Source organism: Amphiura filiformis, chromosome 12 (assembly GCF_039555335.1).
Source record: "Amphiura filiformis chromosome 12, Afil_fr2py, whole genome shotgun sequence".
NCBI lineage: Eukaryota > Metazoa > Echinodermata > Ophiuroidea > Amphilepidida > Amphiuridae > Amphiura > Amphiura filiformis.
In genome coordinates this window covers 61314303-61332025 of record NC_092639.1, presented here as the reverse complement: position 1 = coordinate 61332025, position 17723 = coordinate 61314303, and the positions used below count along the sequence as shown (strand labels likewise).

The window sequence follows — 17723 nt, the reverse complement described above, 5'->3', positions numbered from 1 at the left end:
CAAGTGGAGGTCACTTCAAATCATCCCCAAGTCACATAGATTATGAATACAGAGAAAATTTCATAACCATGTGACTTGGGGATGATTTGAAGTGACCTCTACTTGAGATGAGTCTGGTATTTATTTCTATTATGTGAAATGAGACACATGTAGCAGCCGACAAGTGCATCGTTTTGATATGGATAGACACAAATGTTGTTTCTTTAATTTTTAGCACTTAAAGTAACAAAATCAATGAAGAAAGGTTGTGATTTGTATACAAATTTATTGATTTTAAAATGGCAAAAAATGATGCAAGAGAATCATGCCCCAGAACTCACCTTTTCCTGTTGAAGATTCCAAGGAACTCTGGGTAAGGTACCAATCCATCAGCCTCCACCCCAGTCTCATTGAGTATTGATTGGAACTGCTGGTCGGTCATATGAATATTAAATACAGAGTCTATGGCATTACGTAGCTGCTTCTGAGTTACTAGGTTGAGACCATGTGAGTCTAAATTCCTAAAATTAAGATGGGAATGAGAAAATTATAATAAAAGTCAGAATCAAAAAAAACATTGTTCACATCCAACTATTCTGTCAATCAAACTCCCCACAGGTCATGATTGCTTAGTATCACATAACTTTGAAAGACGCTACCCTAATTATGTGATACTCACAAAAAAAAGTTTTTTTTATAGTTTAAGTTATTGTTAAGTTGTTATTACTGTGGAAAAGTCCTACCATCCCAATTTCCACCAAGGTTAAACTGTTTCACACAACCTGCGTCACAGTTTTACTATACGGCTGTGAGTTGTGGGTTATCTCTAAGGATATGGAAAATAAAATCAACTCATTTGGCACATCCTGCTACCGTATTATGCTGAACATCAAGAGAGTAGACAGAGTACCAAATTCTACCATCTACAATCTGACAGAGACAGCGCCACTTGTTGAGAAAGCCAGGACTGAAATTTGTAGGGCATATACTCCGCTTGCCTGACGATGAGCCACTAAAGGAGTATGAATTGTATGTCCCAACTCATGGCAAGAGGTGTCTTTTGGGGAATATGGACAGCATGCTGAGTCAAGGTCAACTATTAGCAATGGCTCAAGACCGATTTAGCTGGAGGAAGCTTGTAGTCCCCTGCTCCGCAGCCGAAGGATGATGATGTTATTGTTCAATGTATCAATGAAATGTGCTAACTTCTTGCCAAATTCATTCAAAAATATCTAAGAACATGATGCACATATTTGGCTATTTCTAACTGGACCAAGATGAACTAGTATGATTGTGATTTTCCCATAGTAATGAACCCTACATAACCATAAACTGTTGCTTTGTATAATTTATACAGACGGAAGTGAAACATTGAATTTTTTGAAGTGCAAAGTTGTTTTTCCATGTTTGCTACTCGCACTCAGCGAATACCAAAAGGTACTTCACAGGTTACATAGGTAAGATTTTAGTATTCTGATGTGAAAATCACAACAATATAAGGACCTATAACATTTCTTTTCCAAACATAATGCACAAATCCTTGATATGGAGCACAGAAAATATTTTGCCACTGCATCAACAAATTGGAAAAGATGTCAGTTCAACAGGGTATTTTTTAATAAAACCAATTGTCTACTTACTTGAGTGTTCCCAGCAACCTAAGGAAATCTTTATGTAGTAATTCCATGAGTTTAGCTTCGGCATCTGCTGCTGATAAGGATGCAACTCTGAAAGGAGTCTGGCCACGAGTGTTGAACCTGTGACAAGAAAAAGAACAAATAAGCAAATTTACAAAAAGGGAATGAAGAAAATCAGATTTGTTTGTCAAAAGATATCAAATTTTACTCAACTTCATCCAACGGCCTCACTTACACAATAATAAAGTCCATCACTGTAAATGTGATGTGATCAAGCAAAATCAGTCAGAAGTCAGATGAAGCCAAACAAAGACAATCATTTCGTTTGTTGCATACTGTTTTGGAAACACTTCAACTGTTCATATCTTTAGAACTAAATGTTCAGTTTCAATGGGGTTTTCTGCAAAATGTAGCTTTGCAAATGCTTTATACAATCGTGGAAAAACAAAAATTGAATATGCACGACTTCAGACTGATTTTGCTTTATGTCATTGCACAGTTTACTAGGGATGGCTTCAAATCCTACTTCCAGTCAACTGTCAGTGAGCCATTGAGAACTGGGAGTTTAATCATTCTATTCTTCCAAGCCCAATCGTCGCTAGGGTCCCAGCAATCATCTGGCAGTTGGTTTGAAGTCATCCCTAATTATGTTTATGTCTTGTTCCAAAAATGCTACAAAAACATTTGAATTTTGATTGCTCTGATCAAGCCAATCACTGATTGTCACTTTAAGTGGAAAATATTTTGATATTATGTTGCTCTTACTGTGACTGCTTCTTCTTACCTATGAGATGGGTCTGACATTATACGATGTGCGACACCATTCTCTGATCTAGACATAAATCTATGGAGGAAATCTCTGTAGCTTAATACACCATCTTTCCTTCTAACTGCACACCTGCAGAGTAAAAAAGATATGGTAGCAAAGAAGTGTTTATAGCATTGACATACAGGCACACACAAAGCATCATCCTTTTTCCTACATATTATGTACACATCACTCAGAATCTCTTTTATGACATTCTTCATCATCATCACTCCTGCAGTGACACATTGACTCACTCACTCATGCAATCCAACCCTCCACACACATGACATTAATAAATGGCTTCAACACCAAATCGCAGTGCATTTTATTGTTTTAAAAGATCAGGCCCAACCACCTTACACTCACCCACTCTTTCCTTTCTCCCTCCCTCCCTCACTCACTTCCTCGCACACTCGCCTTCCCGCCCACCCTTCAACCCATACACCCACCCACCAACCCACCCAATCATTCACTCACATACCTGTCACATTTAATTTATCACTCATTTGATTATTTCCTTACTCATCCACTCTTTTTACTTGATTAATTGATTATTGATTAATTATTCATTCCCTCACTCATTCTACAAATGGCAACTACTTGTTGATGTACCACCATGATGGCTGGTTCACTGCTTGATTACATTCTAAAAACACACAAAAAACTTGCAAATGATTTGTATCATTTGCCAAAAAAGTTGCACTCACTCACTCACTACAAAGTTAGCTTACCTTTCTAACAATGTGTCTGCTTCAGATAGTGACAATGGGATGTCATACTCTTGCAAAATAGTACAGAATTGAGTTTTGGTGATGGTGCCGCTGTCTTGGTGATCAAAATGCTCAAAACCCATCAGTAGAGAATGAAAACCTTGTTCCACCTGAAAAATTAATGATTTAACATGCACATCATAATGGTTTTGGGTTAGGATAGGGGTTATGGCAAGTGTTAGGGTTAAAGTTTGTTTGGCTTATATAAGGCGGAAAAAATAAGACTCAAATAGCTGGCTGCTATAGTGCTATACTTACGCTAGTTGTGTGTTGCGTAATGTGTGACTGACGCGCGCATGTGTGAATTTACGCAAGCGTGAGCTTGGACTTCATTGACAAGTGAAGTAACAAAATCCGAATAATTTTCGCCTTAAATAAGCTGAAAATGTGTTAGGAAAATGGTGGAAGCGATCATAAAGTTGTTGCGCTGATGGATAATTGGTTGCTTAATAGTAGCAGCTGCATTAACTTTTTAGTTTTTTGTCTTCCATTGATGTTAAGTTGCCTGAAAGCAAATTTGAATCAATCAGAGTACAAAGGTTGAAAGAAAACTTTAAAAACAACAATGTTTTTGGCTTTCCTGTATATATCAAATGGTAAGGATAAGTGTTAGGGTATGCGGGGATACCAATCTCAATAAAAAGGTCCACTGTTTTCTGTAAAAACATTAAAATGCTCCCCTTTTGTGAAGAAAAGATTCACCACATTTTACTTTTTTCAGTAAAAACATTAAAATCTGCCCTTGTTTGAAGAAAAATTTGCAAAAGGTCTACTTTTGAGCCTGCTGAACCCCCTCAAAATATCCTGGCTACAGGTCTGGGTGCAGTATGTATTCTATAGTTACTCCACAATGTATAGCTGATTACACAGTAAATGTACATACCCTTCTTAGCAAGTAAGAAATTATATCAGAAGATGGTTGCCTAGGTAATGCATCTACTTCAGGAGTTGGTTGCCGTGGTGCTTCTTGAGGCATATCAGGGCTCACTGCACCATAAGCTTCTTCCTCTACAATTTCTGGCTGAAAATGGAAACAAAAAACAAACAAACATAAGTTAAGATGTCTTTGGGCATAACAGTATTACTTGGTACCGTGTATAGCTATACATTTATTATGACCTCTTGTTAGAAACCCACATTTCACCTTTGCTTCAGTTCCTTTTGGCACCTTCCCCAACATTTTGAGACCATACTTAACAAATTTAAAAATAAAATCACATTGGGAATCAAAGGAAAGATGTCAGTTGACTAGGAAAAGTTAAACCGCCGAAAAAATATTACAATTCTCAATTGCAAATGGACATTAGGAAAGTGCTGAATTTTAGTGTTTTCTTTGTGCAAGATATTCATGAGTTAGACTAGTGTAAAGACTCCATTGAGGTATTCAGCAGCTTATGACATAAACTGTATAATCCTTAACGCGGCTGTGTACTCAAGACGTTGTTTCTTTCGCAAAATTGAGCTTTTTTGATATTTGTTACTTTGTTATGTTTTTTATAAATACAAGGAAAGAAAATCCAGATTTATAAACTCCAACTGCGCTATTTTATGGATTTTATTTCACTATTTTATTCGTGTTTGCAATTTTAAAAGAGAGAAAACCTTTGTTGTATCAGCGGGTGACACGCGCAATAACAACGCATCGCGCCGTGATCGCGCAATTTGTTAACGCACAGATACGCTTACGATACGCCGACGCTTAGCGCATCCTTTGGAAACACTAATTTCAAGTGGTCAAATGGCTCCGCTTTTAGCTGATAAAATGTGGGTTTTTTCAAGTTCTTTTCCTCGATTTGAATATCAAGTTATGAATGGATTTCGCTCAAACTTCTCAACGGGCTGTGGATTTACCCGATGTTCACATAATATAAGGTAGAAAAACGAAAACTGCCGCATTCTTCTGTGAGATTCGATGAAAGGGCAAAATGTGACCACTTTAAACTTTAACGGCCATTATTTCAATGTTCATTTTCTCGGTAAAATGACGATTTAGGTACTACGATAACTCAATAAATACAGCATCTATAGGGGTGCAATTATGCTCATCATTTAGAGCATTATCGACTTAAGAAACGGTTTTCTCATTTTTTTATATTTTGGTCTATTTCCGACATTTTAGGCATCATTTTGTGCAAATAGGCGTTTGTGAATTTTAAAAAGTTCAATTTGATGCCTTATATGGTCAATATCTCAAAAACGAAGGCCAATATCAAAAAAATAAAAAAACCCTTTTTGGAATGGAGCCTCAAGATTGAGCTAAAAACAAAATAAAATATTTTGGAAAGAGTGTTTTTTTGTTATGATGTACCTAATAAATATTGCCAAAAACTCACTTTTTGTGATTTTCTTCATAATTGTTGTTTTTACCCCAAATCTGTATTTATATTAAGATTTATTGATGTCTTGCCTTTATAAAAATGTATACTTTTATATGTCTTATGCGAATAATTACAAAGTTATTGCACTTTTACTACATGCATGTCTGAGAAGTACACAGCCACCTTAAGTAGAAGATTTCTGTTCCAAGCAATTTTGCACAAAGGATAACCCAAATTGGAGCCCTCATGTAGATGCACCATGCAGTGGCATAGCCATAACTTTTTCAGAGGAGGGCAAAGGAAAGGCAGGCCTGAGAGTGTGTCTTTGAAAAAAATATCAGGTTTTGTGCATGGGTGAGTATTTGTAGATGTATCACCTACCACTAGCGGAGTCCCTGAGTATCGATGCAGCTTGGGCTGCGCTGTCTGAGCTCGTAGACTATAATTCCCTTTGCTATCCAATCCAAGTTGTGCAAAGAACCAAACACTATCGATGGCTCCTGTACCCTCCAGATCATAGCGGTGCCAAAGTTTGTCCATTTCTTCATCGTACAGCTGTACACCGAGACTTGCTAGGCACTCACGGAGTTGAGGAGCAAGAACGGCACCTCCAAGATCAAAACATGATGGCGCTAGATGGTTTCTTATGTTAAAATTGCTGTAGAAACAAACAAACAAAAGGTGATGAATTTAGGTAATTCATCTCTCAACTAAATTTTAAAAGTGTTCCTTAATCTTGTGGGAAATTGGTTGGAACATCTCACTCCTCTACCCCCCCCCCCCCCCAAGTTCCAAGCAAACTGGAAACATTTGTCAGCTGGATTTTAACATTAACCAAGACGAAAAACTTCAACAGGATTGCCAATATTCACAGGAGTGTACTTTAACGCCTGTCCGAACACCAGAGGCAGCTAACTTGGCTGTTATGTCATCCTGCTACTTCTGGCTAGTAGTTACCTAGTACAAATGACCATATGGGGATGTGCCGCAAACATGGATCACATTTGCCTTCTTTTGGTATCAATCACCCCTTTTTCTAGGCAACTTTTGGCATATATATGGGTCATTTTCTCAAAATTTTCCCCAAAATAGCAAAATTTTGATATACACTGGATATCAGTAGCACACCTTTACGCAAACCAAACTTGGGTCTCCCATCCCACCTGGTGAAAGTTAATGTACACCCTTTCATATACATACAGAGTTGAACTAAAACTATAGCAGCAATTTAAAGCAATCGAATTAGGTCATCAATCTCTCTTACCTATGTTTACATTTTTCTTTGAGTAGAGCGATCCCAAAGCTAGCAGTCTTGAATTCCTCTGGTAATTCCCTTCCTCCCAGCTGTCTTAGATGCTCCTCTGCATTGAAATGTCGGGTGTTGGCAGCCATATCCAATCTGGTTGCCGGGGACAACCATTCTCGCTTCACCGTCTGGGAACAAAAATCATTTGGTATATTAAACCAAATCTATGTGACTGTTCAAATATATTTTCATCAATTGATTACAAGAAGGTCATAGTAATAACAAAGCACTTACAACTTAGGTGTCAATTCATGAATGGGCTATTCCAGTTAAATTCATACACCCCCAATGGAAGACATGACTTTAATCTTCCACACAGGGAGTGTGAATTTCAAGTGGGGTTACCTGAATGGGTGACTCCAATTGAAATCTACACCCCCTGTGTGGGAGATTAACATCATGTCTTCCATAAGGGTTGTGAATTTCTATTGGAATAGCCCAATATAATTTGGGTTGTCTCCAGAAAAAAAATTGTTCTAGTATAAATATATTCACTCTGGGCATAATGGGCACAAAGCTTATTCGGGGCACTCATAATCACTATGTCATGAAAGTGAAACTTGTTCAAGTGATTTTTGTACAAGTCATCGATGGTGCAAGAAGGCATGTCCCTCGTAAATTTTTCCATTGGAGGACATTCCCCAAGTTGTAAGAGAAGAAAATTTAAAGCAATAATTTCCCTTTGCGCTTTACACACACTAGCCCATCAAATACTAAAATTCACCTGCATTTCAGACTGAAATAGTCTGAAACCTTTAAATTTTAATGTTTCAGTACCTCAAGAGGTAAAACTCTTAATGGTCTACAAACTTACCTCATTATCTCTGAAGCAACCAATGAATGCATCAAAGCTGATTGGATCCTGATTATCAAGTCCCAATCTGTAATAAAAATATTTTTAGAAAACTAGAGCAGATAAAGCCAATGGAACACCACTGACACGAAAGCAAATGAATTTCATTTGGTTTAAAGCCATATTGTAGCAATTTCTTACGAGACCACCTTCCAAGTTTTCTAGAAATCTAGATGTTACACTAATGTAATGTACTTTGATGAACTACATTTAAGATATCCTATACAAAGCCTATTAAAATATCCTGTATTTCTGACAAAAAATCAGAGACATTATGTTCCAGACTTCTCTACTTTCCAAAACTGATTTACCGGCGAATAGCTTGAATTCGACCGTAAATAAACTTTCCCTCATTCATCATTCACACCTTCCTGTCAATCAAAGGTATGTATAACACCAACTATTTCGACAATAATCACAATTATGCTGTCGACCCGATCGACAGCATCATTCCCCCGATATTTTTCATTGTTGATGAGGTTTTGGTATCACATAACAGATACTATTTTTCTCATTGTTATCCTGAAATTTGATCCTCCAAGTCGATGTATTTCCGGAGAAATCATGAAGCACAGCGGCCTTTAGAGGCTACCACTTTGTAAATACTAAAAATTACTTCGGATTTCTGGGCAGGGAATTATGAACGAATCATCAGTCTCCTCAGTCCTCAACAGCTACTTTGGTTTCGCATCATTCACATTCTGTGAAAGAAGCGAACTACACTAAGTGCTGAGGAGACTTGCGACAGTATATAATTTAAAAAATTCCACAGTTGTCTAAGCCGCCTCTGTGGCGCAATGGATTAGCTGCGTTATGTTTTTACCGAGAGGTACCCGGTTCAAAACCGGTAGTGGTATGGGGTTTTTCCTCTCCGCTTTTAACCCAAACTTTTTATATTCATTTGAAATGTACATGTTGCAAGGGGAAATATATTTTGTTTCCTTTTTTTCTGAAATGGTATGAAAAAGAGTTAAAAACAAATATTTTCCGTTCAATGCGGGCCAGGCATTGCAACATTGTCGTCAAATTTGTTGCTTGCCTGCCCAGAATGCAATTCACGCATACCAAGCTATTTATTCACATTTACTCTGAAAATGCTCTCGTTTTTTCACAAAGCAGCATAAAGGGGGGCGATATTTGATATTATTATGTAATTTTAAAGACAATCCATATCCAAAACCAATAGGGTTACCCCCCTTTAATAGGGTGTGGTGTGAACAAATTAAGTTACCATAATAACTAGCTGTCAAAACTAGCCTAAATTGATGCTATTTCTTGAATTGTGGTCTTATTTTTATATTCTAAAAAATGTATACATACCTTTCTAATAGTTTGTTGACCTCATCAGGACTGATGAACCCTACCACATGGAAGAGTATCCTTCCCATAGCACTCTTTGGAGCATTGCCTTGTCCCATTGGATCATTAGCACGGAATGATTGACGCAGGCCGTAGTAACTTGTTGTCAAACGATCTCGGATTAACTCTACAAGCTGCAAAGATGTCAATAAAATGTGTAAATTATTAATGTGTAAATTACTAATGTTTAATTAGCTTACTATTAAAAATAGAATCATAGAGTACATTTCTTCGACTACAACTGTCTTTGTAATATTTCCAACCAAACCATGGATTGGGTTATTAACCATGGATTGGGTTATTCCAGTTGAAATCGATACATCCCAATGGAGCACATAACCCTAATCTCCCACACAGGGTGGTAGCCATTTAGTCTGTTGAACTCGGTCCAACACCCCTTTCCAGCAGCTGATCGAAAATCTTCAGAAATTAGCGCATGAAAGATATTATGTACAGCAAACAAAAATATCACAACCTATCATACACTGGCGACAGCATGTTCCATGAGCGCATGGCATGGTATGATTCACACCAATCATGTATCGAGTTACTTGACGCACCATATTGAATGTGTGATCGAAAACATGTTAAAATCGCCAAAAAATAATTGGTTGCAGATACTTTGATGGTTGTGCATGATCAGTGTCCTTTAGGTCTATAAGACTCTGGTATGTCAGACAGCAAGGTAGGTACATTTTCTGTTGGGCGAGTAAAATACAAGGCCTGCACACCCCTGCAAACACCACCCCTGCAAACACCAACTACAAATTTTGAACATTTGAGGACTTGTTGTAGGAAGTTGTAGGAAATACCATAGGGTGTCTCCAGTGTTGAATGTTTTCATTATAAATGTCGCAAAATATTAACATTGACAATAATTAACAACCTGTTTGACCTACCCATATATTCATACATTGCTCACCTGTGTTTTCATATCATCTTTTGTGATGAAAAATAATTAAAAATGTGTAATTTGCAATCATTTGTAGAGCAAAGATTTCCTCGTTCCGACAGCTAAGTGTGCATGTGAATGCACATTAAACCGAGACATCACATATTTATTTATTTATTTATTTCAACTTTCTTTATACAGGGTAGCTCCTTCTGTGTAAGAGCACTGTTATTCTTGGAGGCCCTGTGACATACAGGGTGTAATTTAATTAAATATTACACAATATTACAAGAAAACATACAAAACCGGCCATTATAAAGAAATTACAAGAATCATGAAAAATTATATAAAAGTGAAAATCAATGAACAGTGGGGTTTGTGAGAGCTCTTGATTTAAATTCACTTAGGCTCAAGGAAATATAGTTATTATGAAAGTGTCAACATCAACAGAACTATTCCACAAATTTGCTGCTCTCACCTGAAACAATCTCTTACCAGAGTTATTGTTAAATTGAGGAACAACAAGTGAATTGGAGGAAGTACCTCTTGTGTTATGATCATGAGTGAATTTGGTAAATGAAAATTTGGAACAAAGATAATCAGGAGCTCTACCAGTAAGGCACTTATATAACATAATAAGAATATGATTATTCCACCTATTATCTAGTTTGAGCCACTTGAGAGAAGACATCATTGAATCAATATTAGTTCTGATATCAACAGAAAGAATAATTCTGGCAAGGTTGTTCAAGAGAATTTGTAACTTGCTTGACAGAGTAAGAGAGCAGTTGGACCAAACATGACTGCAATAATCAAAATGAGGCATGACAAGAGAATCAGCAAGTTTTTTGAGAATATAATTTGGAAGATAATATTTAACACGACGAATAACACCACAACGTTTAGAAACATTGGAAGCAATTGAATCAATATGATGTGACCAAGTCATGTGACTATCGAAAATAATACCAAGATATTTGAAATTGTCAACTCTCTCAATAGTCTCATCATCATAAATTAAAGAAATATTTTGGTACTTACTAAGATTTTGGGGTACCAAAAGCACCAATTTTGTTTTGCTGATATTCAGAGTGAGGTGGTTCTTTTTAAACCAACTAGCAATTTTACACATGTTAAGATTGAGGCTGTTTTGAAGACACAAAGGATCTGATGAGCTAATAAGTAATGACGTATCATCAGCATACATTACTGTTTTACATATAACACTATCAGGAAGATCATTTACAAAAATAATAAATAATAAAGGACCTAATATAGACCCTTGTGGAATTCCAATGTTAATTGGTTTTAAATCTGATAAGGAACTACCTACTTTTACTGACTGCATTCTATTTTTGAGATAGGATTTGAACCAGTTGAGTTCAAAGTCCCTGATGCCAAATTTCTTGAGCTTATTAAGAAGAAGACTGTGATTGACAGTGTCAAAAGCCTTCTTAAGGTCAAGGAATATGGCACCAGTTACCTTTCCCTCATCCATGTTCATAAGAATAAAATCTTCAACATCAATAACTGTTGTTGCAGTTGAATATTGAGAACGAAACCCAGATTGCGACGGGTTTAGAAAATTATTTACAGACAAATAAGAATACATTTGATCATGAACTGCACGCTCGATTATTTTAGAAACAATACTTAGCACAGAAATTGGACGATAATTTTCAACATTAGATTTACAACCATTTTTGTAAATAGGAACAACTTTTGCATTTTTCCAATCAGAAGGAAAAACACCAGTAGCTAAAGAAAGATTACATATATACGCAAGTGATTTACAAATAATAGGAGCGGCAGTTTTGAATAATTTGACATCAATATCATCAAGTCCAGGAGACTTATTATTTGAGAAATTCCAAATTTGATCAAAAACATACTCAGCAGAGATGCAATAGAAATTAAATTTACAATCAATCAATTACATACACAGCACTTCTTGGCATTTCAATTATTGGAACTGTGCAAACACTTGATTTTATCAAACAATATATCGTCAGCCTGCTACGCTAATTGCCTATGTCATTTTTTGTAATTTCGAGAACAAAGAACAAAATGTGGTTCAAGCATGTATCAGTTACGTAATTTCACCCTAATTATTTCAGATTATTCCCTTTTATTAGTATCATTATCATTTGTTCTTGTGTAAAGATTGGTGAATAAATATGTTTAAATGCATGCTTGAACCATATTTTGTAAGGTACTTTGTTCTCAAAAAATGACTTGGGCAATTAGCGTAGCAGGCTGACGAATTGTGCAGTAAAATTATTTAGAATTACTTTAGAATGATTAGGCGAGTTAGCGCAGCGGTAGTTCCCTCGCTTTGCACCACTGAGGTCCAGTGTTCGAAATATGCCTCAAAAAGTTACAGGCCAGCCAGGCTTGACCTTAAAAAGTTACCTGCCAGCAACTAGATGCCAGTCAGAAAAGTTACCGCCAGGCCAAAAGTTACAGGCCAATGGCCGGCTGACCGGCCCTATTTCGAACGCTGCTGAGGTCCCGGGTTCAAGCCCCAGCGCGGCCCAAGGACTCACATGCACTTGGTTTATCCCGATTCCATGCTCGCTTTCGCAGGTTAATTATTTTCTCCTGCTTTCAAAAAATCAGTGATTAGTTGTTTGGCTATCAAAAACTTCCTTCACCCAATGGAATTTGGGGAGCTGCATAGATAATTGGTGGATGTTACAATCTAAGTGCGGATAGGTTTGCGCCAAGTTCGGCTGCAACCAGCCTAGTTGATGCGATCTGATTGTGATGATTCACCATGGCAGTCAAATTACAACGCTTTGATCCCTCTAAGATCCGGAAAAGGCGCTATATAAAACACCTAAATTTATTTATTTATTTATTTATTAGACCTAAGTGCTTACCTGATCTGTTGCATATCTCTGTTTGGGTACAGCATGCAAGTATTTAGCTTTGGCTGATCTGGCTCGCTTCTCACTTAGTCTCTGCTCATGCACTGTCAACATCAAATCAGAAAATACACCTTTTGTATTTGTAGTAGTTGCACAAATAATGTGTACTAAAATGGATCTTACACAAATTACATTACATCTTACACAAATTACATTTTACACCCTGCCTATTTCATAAGCATCAGTCATTAATTTTAATGAAATAATTCTTAATTCATGCAATTAAGCTAGCAATTTTGTACAAAATATCTAATTTCTGAATATGGCTTTTTATAAAATGAGAAACGCTCTCTACTCATTCTATGAAGGAAAAAAAATCAAATTGATCAACACTGAATTTTAAGCTAATTAATTACTTGATCTAGTTTCAAAATTAAAATTGACAACTTTTTTTAAGTTAAACTTGAGAGAGTATTAAAAAGAAAAAAGAAATTGACAACTTTTTAAGTTGAACTTGAGAGAGCATTAAAAAGAAAAAAGAACTTTAAAAAGTGAGACTATGAGCCTGGGGCAAGCTTATTGAAAATGATTTGCACATTTTCACATTTGGAAGAAAATGACAAAACAAGAACAAACAAAAAATTCATGAATAGAATTTAAGAATGAGGAGTCACATAAAAATAGTAAAATTTTCATCTCATGTTCATTTGGTAGCATTTTGCAACAAATCTTGAGAAGTACCATTATAACGACAATCATTAACTGGGTTACCTGATTTGATTACATGTGTAAGAACAATTAAAACATTTTATGTCAACTCACTCAACATTTCCCACCTGACGCAATTGAAATGTCAATATTACAAATTTGCAATTGTTGGAACACAGACTAACAACTTCTCCTACAGTCATCACTTGTGTTTATTCATTGTACACAAAGCAAATAGTTGATATGTATCCTATAGCCCTATCAGTAAAACAAATACTTAGCTTCCATGTCTTATCTTTACCTCCTGAAAACAGTAGGTAAAAGTGTCAATAAAAGTGTCAATAGCAGAGATGTCTTGTTTGTATAGTATTATTTGCCCACTTGTCTATCACTGGGCTATTCCAGTTGAAATCCATACACCCCTTTAAGACATGATCTTAATTGCCCCCACCGGGCCCGGGGGGGTCACTCTCACACAAAAGTGCCTCCCATCCGCGTCCGAACACCTCTGAAATGCACCCTTAATGGCGAATTTTCACATAACCAAATTGCACCCTTAATGGCGAAACACATGCAAAATCCTACCCTAAATGGCGAAAGCACATGCAAAAACCATACCCTAAATGGCGTCAACTTGGAAATATCTATATTGATACCCTAAGTGGGCGTAAACAGGAAATGAGCTAATTTGATACCCAAGGTGTCTTTTTGATGTTGCAGACATATAGATCAAGAAAACATGCACAAAAGTAACAAGAATCAATTAAAAAGTGGTGATTTTATCAAATTAGTGCAAACTCACTCAAACAATAATATTACTAACCCTAAATGTCTAAGGATTTGGCTGAAAAAGGACCCTAAATGGCGATGCCTTCTGAAAAAGTACCCCTTTTTCAAAAAGACGTCGACGCGACGCTGTGTGGTGAAAAACATACCCTTTTAGACGTTTTTCTTGGACACGGGTGCGTAGCAAGTCAAGTAGTGAGTGACCCCCCCCCCCCCGGGCCACCGGGAGTGAGAATTTTAAATGGAGTTAGCTGAATGTGTGACTCCATTTGAAATCTATACCCCTTGTGTGGGATATTAAGGTCATGAATGTCTCCCATACAGGGTGTATAGATTTCAACTGGAATAGCCCAAATATTATAGTAGAATTACTGCACAATATGTATATTATGGTACAAGTACTAAAGTTGTTTTCTTTAAACTTCCGTGGTCGTGCCTGTGCGTATAGCGTACACGAGCGTAAACACAAAAGCAATAAACAATCACGCCGATTGGCTGATCAATGCACTTGACAACAAGCCGGCTGACCCATTGGTCTTCGGCGCGGCGCGTAGTAGGCGACCATGTCACTTCTACGCGATCACAATTCACCAGCGCGTACCCGGACCACGGAAGTTTAAAGAAAACAACTTTACATGAACAAATTGTTACCAACACAAATTCAATTGCTTGCATTCTGAAGTAATTGATGGAAACTCCTGAGTGATACAAAATCGCAATTCCAATTCTTATAGTCTTTTGCTGAATACAAGTTTATCAGTCTTCTTGAAGAACTTCTCATGGGACAGAACACAAAAATCTTATATAGCAACATTTAAATTTATGATTAAGTGTTTCTCCCAATCAAGCTTGGGCCAATTTTGCTACCGTACATATATTTCTTTAAAAAGTTTACAAATCCATGACATTTGATTAAGAGGTCCAACTTTGGGTCACATAACCTTGCTTTGAATACTGACTCTGCTTACAAAGATTCCTAAACCATTACATGTATTATTCAGCACTGATTTCTTTTATGTTTTAATGTTTTAAATAGTAGTATTGTTTTAGCCCTGCCAGCAAGACTTCAGTCTTTATCATAAACATAATTATATCCCGGAATTACATCTACGGACCTATAACGTCCCAATGATAAATGAAGATACTGAGTTACAGTTACTGGAACTATTAAAGCATTGTCTCTTTCCAACACCCACTGTGACTTTATTTCCATTCAATTGCTAACACAAAATGTAATCTGAGCGTAATTATATTAATTTGCTGTTAATTTTACCTGGTGGCCATGTCAGCATCCGGTTATGTTTCGTCCGTCGTCCCCGATTCTCATTTCCTCCTTGCAATGGAGGCAAATTATCAACACCTTCCATAGCCTCATAGTCACCACTACCAGCAAGAACGACACCTGGCGGAGTTCTCCGTCCAACAGATGCAGGACTGACAACATCACGTCTAGGACTTGAAGTGACCAAATCACCTCTACTTGATCCGATCACATTTAGAGTACGCCGGTCTCCGAGGCGTGATTTTGGATGTTCGATGACTGGAAGATTTGATGGCCTGTTACCCGATGATGATGATAATCTCTGATTTGATGCAAGAACTGCTGCCATGGCTGATTAGAGCTTGGTTGGTTTGGTGGACCAGTTTGGTATATTACTTCATTTATACAATTAACAATATAAGCTTATCAATTTTTACATTTCATAAGCTTACTGAAAAATGACACTGACAGCTACTTAATTTGATGATCTTCCTGACACAGCCAGGTAACAAGTTTGGCATCTACACCACATGTAACGTATTGATCAGACTAGCTAAATCATCGTGGTCAACATCCAATCAAAATAAAAGCGAAAAAATGCTTTTCTAGACAAAACAAAATAAAATTTCCAGTGCGATTTGAGGTTTCGTTTATATCATGTTTATGTACTGCATACGAAAATGCAGCATGTGCACGGTGCTATACAATCCGCGACAGGTGTATTGAGGATCTTCCATTTTTTATAGGGGTGGTAATCCTTAATTGGGCTCAATATATATTTTTATTTTAATACAAACTTGCACAAAAAAATCTTAAAAGTGTATAAAAAAGGGTTACACTTTGAAATACATATGGTTTATTATAATTAGTGCATAGAAATGAGCATTTTCGTTCTATAAATTGGTCTTAATTAGATTTAAACTATAATTGAATTGCGAATCTTACCCGTAAAAATATCGAAGAGTCGATGATTGCTTAGCTACCGACAACACACTGTACACATGAACAGGGAACAGCTGACCCGAAATGACCCTGAAATAAATGTGTCAACATGCAGGAAAACTTTTGACGAATGGCAAGCCTGCGAATCTAACCACACTTGAGACCCTGGAAAATAAAAGTTGTCTTTTGATAAAGATTTTGACTGACTGCAGCTTGGATACTTAACCAAGTAAAAACTTTAAATTGGACTAAATCGCCAGTAGGCCTATAATTCCTCCCATATTTTTCCTTTCAAAATGTTTGTACTGAAAAAAATTACTGGGATGGGGCCCCTCCCTCTCTCTTCTTTCTTTCTATAAATTAGGTGACATAGGCCTACTGCAACAACAACAAAATGGGTTTTGAACAGCGCAAAACATCAGACGATAGGCCTACCTCATTTATTTGCTCTGTCCAACTAAACTAAATTCATTTTAAGATCGTAGGGCCCGTAGGCCCCGCCGTAGGCCCTACATAGGCTTAATTTAACTTTCGTTTTGATCATCATCATCATCATCATCATCATCATCATCATCATCATCATCATCGTCATCATCCATCCGACTCCCTCCCTCCCTGGGGCTCCCTCCATCATCATCATGTGTCATTTATGCGTGTGTTTTGGGTGGGTTTTTTTTTTCGTTTTAACTGTTTGATTCTTCAATTATTGTTTTTTATTTTTAAGGCCTATTTATTCTGTAGGCCTGTTCTTGTTCTTAGCATGTCGTTAAGGGAACCGGAATGAGCGTTTTGAGCGTTTCGACAGTATTTTTTGTGAGACATGAGAGCATATCAGACATATCGAATTGCATTCTGAATACGAAGAATGTCTTTCTGATATCAAATAATTTTCGTTTTATGAAATTTACAATATAATACAAATTTTATGACAAATTAATAAAATTTGATATTTTTCACATTTTTGAGATATAACAGTCCTCGAAGTAAATTTTTATAAATTTAATGATATATTCTTAAAGTGCATGTAGCTGGGAGGAAAAGCCGACGATCAATTGAAAATTTTGACCTTTCATATTGAAGATATGGATTTTTTTCCCAAAAAGACCTATTTTTTTTGGTGTTTTGGGAAAATAAATCCATATCTTCAATACAAAAGGTCAAAATTTTCAATTGATCGTCGGCTTTTCATTCCACCTACATACACTTCAAATATAAATCATCAGATTTATGAAGT

General features: G+C 36.7%; 1 protein-coding gene across 1 annotated transcript in view; it reads right to left on the bottom strand.

Moving 5' to 3' along the window:
- Positions 1 to 16227, bottom strand: part of LOC140166977 (EF-hand calcium-binding domain-containing protein 6-like) — a 28406-nt gene extending 12179 nt beyond the window's left edge. The window contains exons 1-11 of the mRNA XM_072190460.1: positions 15560 to 16227; positions 12805 to 12896; positions 8992 to 9164; positions 7633 to 7699; positions 6777 to 6946; positions 5894 to 6170; positions 4078 to 4215; positions 3156 to 3304; positions 2401 to 2514; positions 1620 to 1736; positions 321 to 500 (exon numbers count right to left, since the gene is read on the bottom strand). Coding sequence (XP_072046561.1) covers positions 321 to 500; positions 1620 to 1736; positions 2401 to 2514; positions 3156 to 3304; positions 4078 to 4215; positions 5894 to 6170; positions 6777 to 6946; positions 7633 to 7699; positions 8992 to 9164; positions 12805 to 12896; positions 15560 to 15896 — 1814 coding nt within the window. The 5' untranslated portion in view covers positions 15897 to 16227. The remainder of the gene's footprint in view (positions 1 to 320; positions 501 to 1619; positions 1737 to 2400; positions 2515 to 3155; positions 3305 to 4077; positions 4216 to 5893; positions 6171 to 6776; positions 6947 to 7632; positions 7700 to 8991; positions 9165 to 12804; positions 12897 to 15559) is intronic.
- Positions 16228 to 17723: the final 1496 nt, after the last annotated feature.